Below are 6657 nucleotides of genomic sequence, written 5' to 3' on the forward strand. Positions count from 1 at the left end.
ACCTAGCCCCTAACCCACCTAGCCCCTAACCCACCCTAACCCACCTAGCCCCTAACCCACCAAGCCCCTAACCCACCAAGCCCCTAACCCACCTAGCCCCTAACCCACCTAGCCCCTAACCCACCCTAACCCACCTAGCCCCTAACCCACCTAGCCCCTAACCCACCCTAACCCACCTAGCCCCTAACCCACCAAGCCCCTAACCCACCAAGCCCCTAACCCACCCAGCCCCTAACCCACCTAGCCCCTAACCCACTTAGCCCCTAACCCACCTAGCTCCTAACCCACCTAGCTCCTAACCCACCTAGCTCCTAACCCACCTAGCTCCTAACCCACCCAGCCCCTAACCCACCCAGCCCCTAACCCACCTAGCTCCTAACCCACCTAGCTCCTAACCCACCCAGCCCCTAACCCACCTAGCCCCTAACCCACTTAGCCCCTAACCCACCTAGCTCCTAACCCACTTAGCCCCTAACCCACTTAGCCCCTAACCCACCTAGCTCCTAACCCACCTAGCCCTTAACCCACCCTCACACTAACCCACCTAGCATTCCCTATGTGATCGGATATATATGTAGGAGCTGTGCCTCAGTCAGAGGGGATCCCACATTCCTGCAGGGTTAAACTAACAAGGAGAAAAACCTGGCCTTTCTGCCGAGTCCTGCAGAACAGGTAGAGCCTTGTGTAGGTGGCGCGGTGGTGCTCTCCCTCACGTCGTCACGGCGACAACCCAAACAGCCTCCACACTCCAGATTTCCCCTCATCGAAATATGGAAGACGCCAGGGCTTGAGAGCCCTGGCCCACTCGCTGAGAAGCAGAGCGGGGAAAACCAGCAGAGACACAGCTAAAGATTTCACTGTAGCCCGCTGTTTATTTTCACAGTTCTGAACCCTTGTATTGTAAACACCATCTCTCCATAAACACCTTGAAAGAATAAATTAAAAACAATAAAGTTTACAATTCATAAGGGGAACAAGCGCAAAATGAGAGGTTAAAAACAGCAGCGGCAAATGGAGTATGTAATGATGGGGATATAATTCAGGTTTTATGTTTCATTAGGGGCTATTGTTTCCAAGGTAAGCCTGGTACTAGGTAGTTACTTCCTCCCAGAAGGCCTGTATCAGATCACTTTACTTCGTAGTGGGATGCAGTTTAAACTGATGGAGGAATGTCAGATCTTGTTAAGTGTGAAAATAGCACACGGCAGGCAGTGTTCAAACATTCAATAATTATGTTAAATTCAATATCAGGGTTGTAATCCATTAAACAGTATGTGTGAGCCTGCACTCATCTGTGGTATAATGACATGTTTGTGGTTTTGGGAGCTCAAAGCTTTCAGTTTATCTCCATTTAAACTTCTCTTCATCACAAGTCTTAACTGAACACCCAGCTGTTGGTCTCTACAGAACCAGATTTAACAATGATCAATTTTAATTGCAACCGCAAAAATAAATCAATAATAATTATATATTTTTTTAAGTGAGTGATTGTTGATCCCTGTTCTTACAATCTCTGTGGGTAAAACCTGCCTATTTACCAGCACTCGCAACAAGACGTCTTACAGCAAGTGGAGGCAATTGGCAGATATCCTTATCATAATAGTGCAATTGGCCCTGGGGCATGTTTGTAAGAGCTACTGAAGATAAAGAAAATACAAAAGAGAACACACACTCGCACTGAGTTAATGTTAACTCTCCCGCCTGCGTTTGTTGATGCTTTCTCTATGCATTCTAGTTGCGAGACCTCTCTCTCTCCTATATGCTTGTTTTGGCAGTGTTAGACTCTGAGGTTAACTATGAAATGATTGTCAGAGTCAGTGGTTGTCTGATCTAGATAGAAAAACAAAGCTTAATCGTTATGAGGCAAAAGCAACTCGCATCGTTTTTCTTGCTCAACACATTTTGGAATCCAACGCCTCTATTGTTGTTTGTGCTGCATGAGAGCTTGTTATACAAGTAATAATTTAATATTTTGGAAAGCTTATGAAAACCACAGAGCATGATTTTAATCACAGCCCCCCCCCAAAAAATTATGTGATCATTTATTATGGATTTTCTCTTTTTTGTTTTTCGTTGTTTTTGGAGCCCAGACTGATCGCTATTCTGCTGCCTCAGAATGAGCATGTAGAGAACTATTAAAGTGTTGGTTTAGAGGTTTATTACATAAACACATGCACGCAAGGCCACACACAAGGTCATGAAAGGTAAAGTTCATCTTAAAGTACATTAAGGACATTTTAAGTTCATTAAGAATTCCTGGTGAGAGCATGATTGTTTCAGTGTACCACAGCAGTGTAGCCCGTGGCGACGCAAAGCTAAACCCTGACTGTCACCAGAGTGACTCCATAACCACAACATTCACTGGTTAGCATAGACTACAAAACTGGACCAATTCATATCCCCGTGATTAAACACTGATATGTTAAAAACCTCAGTCCCTGATTAGCCTCAGATTAATGTAAACCTCCAGCCCTAATACTCTCTAATAGGTGGTTACTTCATTCGGTCTCCTAACACACGTACCTTTTTACTCCATCAACACGACCCTGCTGGGATTAAATAACATGTTTGCCTCAGAGGTACAATTAAGCAGCGCTAAATAGAGTGCCTTTGAGGCCCAAGCTGTGGGAAGAGCCTAGCTGCACAGTAGCCGCCACTGAAGAGATGAGATTTTCCCTTTGGCTTTTTCAAATTACCTATTGATGAGTGGGCTTCACGTCTCCCTGGCAGGGCCGGAGGGAGGATGTCTGGTTCGCCTTTAAGATGTCTCCTCGCGTCTCTACGACGCAGGGCTGTGGTTAGATCTGAGGGGAGCGCTTATGCAACAGAAGCTGCCTTTCTCAATGCATATAGGGTTTCCCTGCAAATTATTGGAGATTTTCTCAGGGGAAAGTTTTCCACTCGGGAGTCTTCCTATCCTAGCAACGTCGTCTCGGATCTTTTTGATCTCTCTGATTTTGGTCCTTTTATTTCTCAAGCGCCAAGCTTACTGCATCATAACTGCTCCCACAACGTAATTGTCTATATCTAATTAAGTTTGTAATAGAGAAAATAGGAACCAAAGTGTTCCCTAGAGAAGCAAGGCGGTTCAGTGGGTGCCACACATGTTGAACATGATCCCACCCTCCCTTTTCTGCCAGTATGAGAAGTTATAAAAAATGTATTCGAGGCAATTAAATCTAAATGACTTGATCCAAATGCCAAGACAAATTTTAACGAGGTCCTTATTCAATGGGAGTACTTGCCCACTGAGACTGTAGGATTTATTGCTGAGAGTGTGCAGCCTTATAGATTACTAAATGATACCTTTTAGATACACTGAATCTTTTTGATTTGTTATAAATTCTATGAACGACGATAACTAATTCATGAAGCAGTATGTTCACTTAACTTGTGGATCCTTCCCATTTGTCTGTTACCAAAATTTCTGGCATGACCATAAATCCTTTTGAACACGATGTTGATCATATTATTAGTGTTTTCAATTCTTCTATACTGTTTATCATGTAATGTAATTATAGCTAAATATGCCAGTTCACATACTGTGTTTGAACTGCTAATAACAGACCAGGGAACAATGTCAATCTCGCTCTTGTTAAATAGACAGATCGTTGATCATCTCTCCTCCCAGATAGATTCTCGCTCTTGAACATCTGCCACCCTGCCTCCTGTCTCTCGCAGCATGCTTTCAATTTCCTGCAGCGCGGCTCCTCTCTGCATCCTCCCAGGGTCCGACCCCAGAGACACACCCAGGGGTCAGAGGTTAACATGGTAATAGGTGGTGGTGATTGGTGGAAGTAGCTAGGGGTCAGAGGTTAACATGGTAATAGGTGGTGGTGATTGGTGGAAGTAGCTCTCTCTCCCTGGGCTTTCGGAGCATATTAACCCACCGTGCTTCTGTGAGCCGGCAAAGAGGCGAGGAGCACAGCTGTGTCTGACCACGGAGTCAACTGACTTCTTAAAAACATCTTTTAAACATTTGATTTGGATGGAGAGGTGGAGGATATGGAGTGTAGCGAAAGAGGAATCTGTTTAAGTTGAACCTCACTCAGTACGACTCTGTAATGAAAATATTTCTGTTTAAATTTAAATTCATCTGGTGAAAGGAAAGTATTATTTGTTTTTCTCTCTGAGTACAATAATTAGCTAATTATATTGTAGGACGAACTTATTTGTTATAATATACCAGGTCTGTTATTAAAAATAACAGCAAGCCGTCAAAAATTTAAATTTACTATCATAAAGTTCACAGTGGGCTGTTAACTTTCAGTTCACCACAATTGCATCAATTACACACTATTTGTGTATGGTAAGGCCCTGAAATAGTTCGGATTTGAGACATTTTCCAAAATATATAAAATCCAAACATTTATTTATCTTGTTGCACTGAACAAATGTTTTCTCCTTTAATTTAATTAAACCATGGAAGATATCTCAGGGGAATAATTGCAATTAATTTATCCTGTTTTCTTGCTGTGGAGTGTGATATTGGTAAGCAGGCTTTGTATACAGACTGACTAATCCTTTTTCCCGAACTATCCTTTTTCTTAATGACTGGTGAGATTGGTGTTCCCTTACTGATGTATTGCAGTGTAATCAGTCTAAATAAGAGTATTTAATTCACAAGAGACTGCAGTCCAGTGAGGGCTGATATCCAGAATGTGATAGAGAGACTAGTGAGAGGTTAAAGTTGTAGATGGTCATCACGCCAAGTGAGCAACACCATCTCAGATGGTCAGTGAGTGGACAATTTGCATTATGAAGAGGGCAAGACCTCTACCATAAATCCCTAGAACCAACACAGACACACCAACACTAACTCTTTCGGACAAACTCTTTCTTTCCCCGTCACATCTTGTTTTAATCCACAACTGTAGACCGTAGACTGTCTTCCGACTGTTTACGTTTGAAAGAAATTGCGTGTTTTTGTTATATAATGACACAGCTCCAAAAAGATAGATTCAAGTAGTGTAAACATCACCTCTTCATCTCACGTTTTCGTACAACAAAAAGGTGGAGTCGATATTGTTACACATTGTGCTGCTTTTGGTTTCTCATCTTTGTGTGCCACACAAGGCTAAAGAGTGTTTGGGTTGCATGAAGCCCTCATCAAACCCTGACCCCTTTCCCCTAACCTCTAGCCAAACCTCTAGACCTGACCCAATCCCAACACCTAACCCAAACCCATAGACTTGACCCAATCCCAATCCCAACACCTGAACCAAACTTCTAGACCTGACCTAAACCTGTAACCCTGACTCAAACCTGTAACCCTGACTCAAACCTTTAAACCTGACCCATCCCAAAACCTCAACCCAAACCTCCGGTCTTGAACCAATTCCCAAACTTCGACCCGACCACTGGACCTGAACCCATCCCCAAACCTCTAGACATGACCCAATACCCAAACCTAAGCCAAGCTCCTAGACCTGACCCTTTCCCATAACCCAAACCCAACAAAGACACTAACTTCCTGAGATAGTCAATCAGTCAATCACAGAGTACTCACCCCAGAAGAAGTTTTGTTGACATGGTGTCACCGTACTGAAAAGGCTGTTAGATGCCATAACTGCCTCTGGTCGCAGCGAGACCCACTTTTGTTCCTCTGTGGTTTCTGTGACCCTTGACACGTCCTAAACCAAGAGCACGCACCATGTCATGAAGATGGCAAAAAAGGAGAAAAAAAACCTCCACAAGAACTGCTTTTTTGTATCAACTATTCAGATGACCACAAGTAATGACCAGGTCTGGTTTTACGAAGAAAAAAAAAAGTTGAGGCAAATATCGTTTTTGCGGATGGATCGGATGGTGTTGGGCTAGCTTGCTCTGCGAGTGTGGTTGAAGCTTACTTACTCGCTTAGCGCGGTCCCTGTGACTGATGCTGAGGCGCGACGATTAACCATTTACGCTCCAGGTCGCTCTCAAACACACAACCCCGAGCCGCACGTCTGTGGTTCTGTGGTTGTTTGGGAGGCGAGCAGAGCCCTCACACAACCCAACAAGCACCAGCTTTAAAACTTGTCTCTTTCCTGTCTTCCATGTGCTGTCACTGGAGAGCCTGGGTCACATGGCTCTGACGTCATCACAGCAAAAAAGTTGAGTAGGACAGCCTACCGTTGCGGCTTTCTTTGCCGGTCTCTTTTTCTTCCCCCTCCTCTCTGAATCCCTCCTTCCCTCCACGCGTGGTGCGGCAGCTCTTCCAGTCTCTCTGGGGGATGGGGGTCTGACTCCCTGGAGTCTGGAGGCTTCAGAGGGGGCAGACTGCTCGACAGCCTCGGCCTCACCAGCATATGGGGAGCAGCACTCTGCTTCTACCTCCCTTCACTCTTTCATCCCCTCCCTCTTTCCCTCCCTCTCTCTCCCTCTCTCTCTCTCTCTCTCTCTCTCTTCTTCTCAAACTGTCTGGCGCAGGGCTCCTGTCTGCCTCTGAGCTTGGAGAGCTGAGTTGGGTAAGACGTGAGTTTGTGAGCGTATGAGGATAGCTGGCAGAGTGTGTATGAGTGTGTCTGTGTGTGAGGAAGAGAGAGAGAGAGACAGAGAGAGAGAGAGAGAGAGAGAGAGGAGCAGAGTGCTGGGTGGGTATGTGAGAGGAACGGAGGTGGTGTGAAACTCTGGTTATTTACAGAAGAGTGTGTCTGCAGAACTAGTTTAGAGTCG

The 6657-nt window shown here is 44.8% G+C and overlaps 1 protein-coding gene across 1 annotated transcript in view; it reads right to left on the reverse strand.

Annotated features, from left to right (window-relative positions):
* The window catches only part of runx2b (RUNX family transcription factor 2b), a 40647-nt gene extending 35057 nt beyond the window's left edge, over positions 1 to 5590 (reverse strand). Inside the window, exon 1 of the mRNA XM_067241844.1 lies at positions 5510 to 5590. Coding sequence (XP_067097945.1) covers positions 5510 to 5567 — 58 coding nt within the window. The 5' untranslated portion in view covers positions 5568 to 5590. The remainder of the gene's footprint in view (positions 1 to 5509) is intronic.
* Between the last annotated feature and the right edge of the window lie 1067 nt (positions 5591 to 6657).

This window comes from Osmerus mordax, chromosome 8 (assembly GCF_038355195.1).
Source record: "Osmerus mordax isolate fOsmMor3 chromosome 8, fOsmMor3.pri, whole genome shotgun sequence".
NCBI lineage: Eukaryota > Metazoa > Chordata > Actinopteri > Osmeriformes > Osmeridae > Osmerus > Osmerus mordax.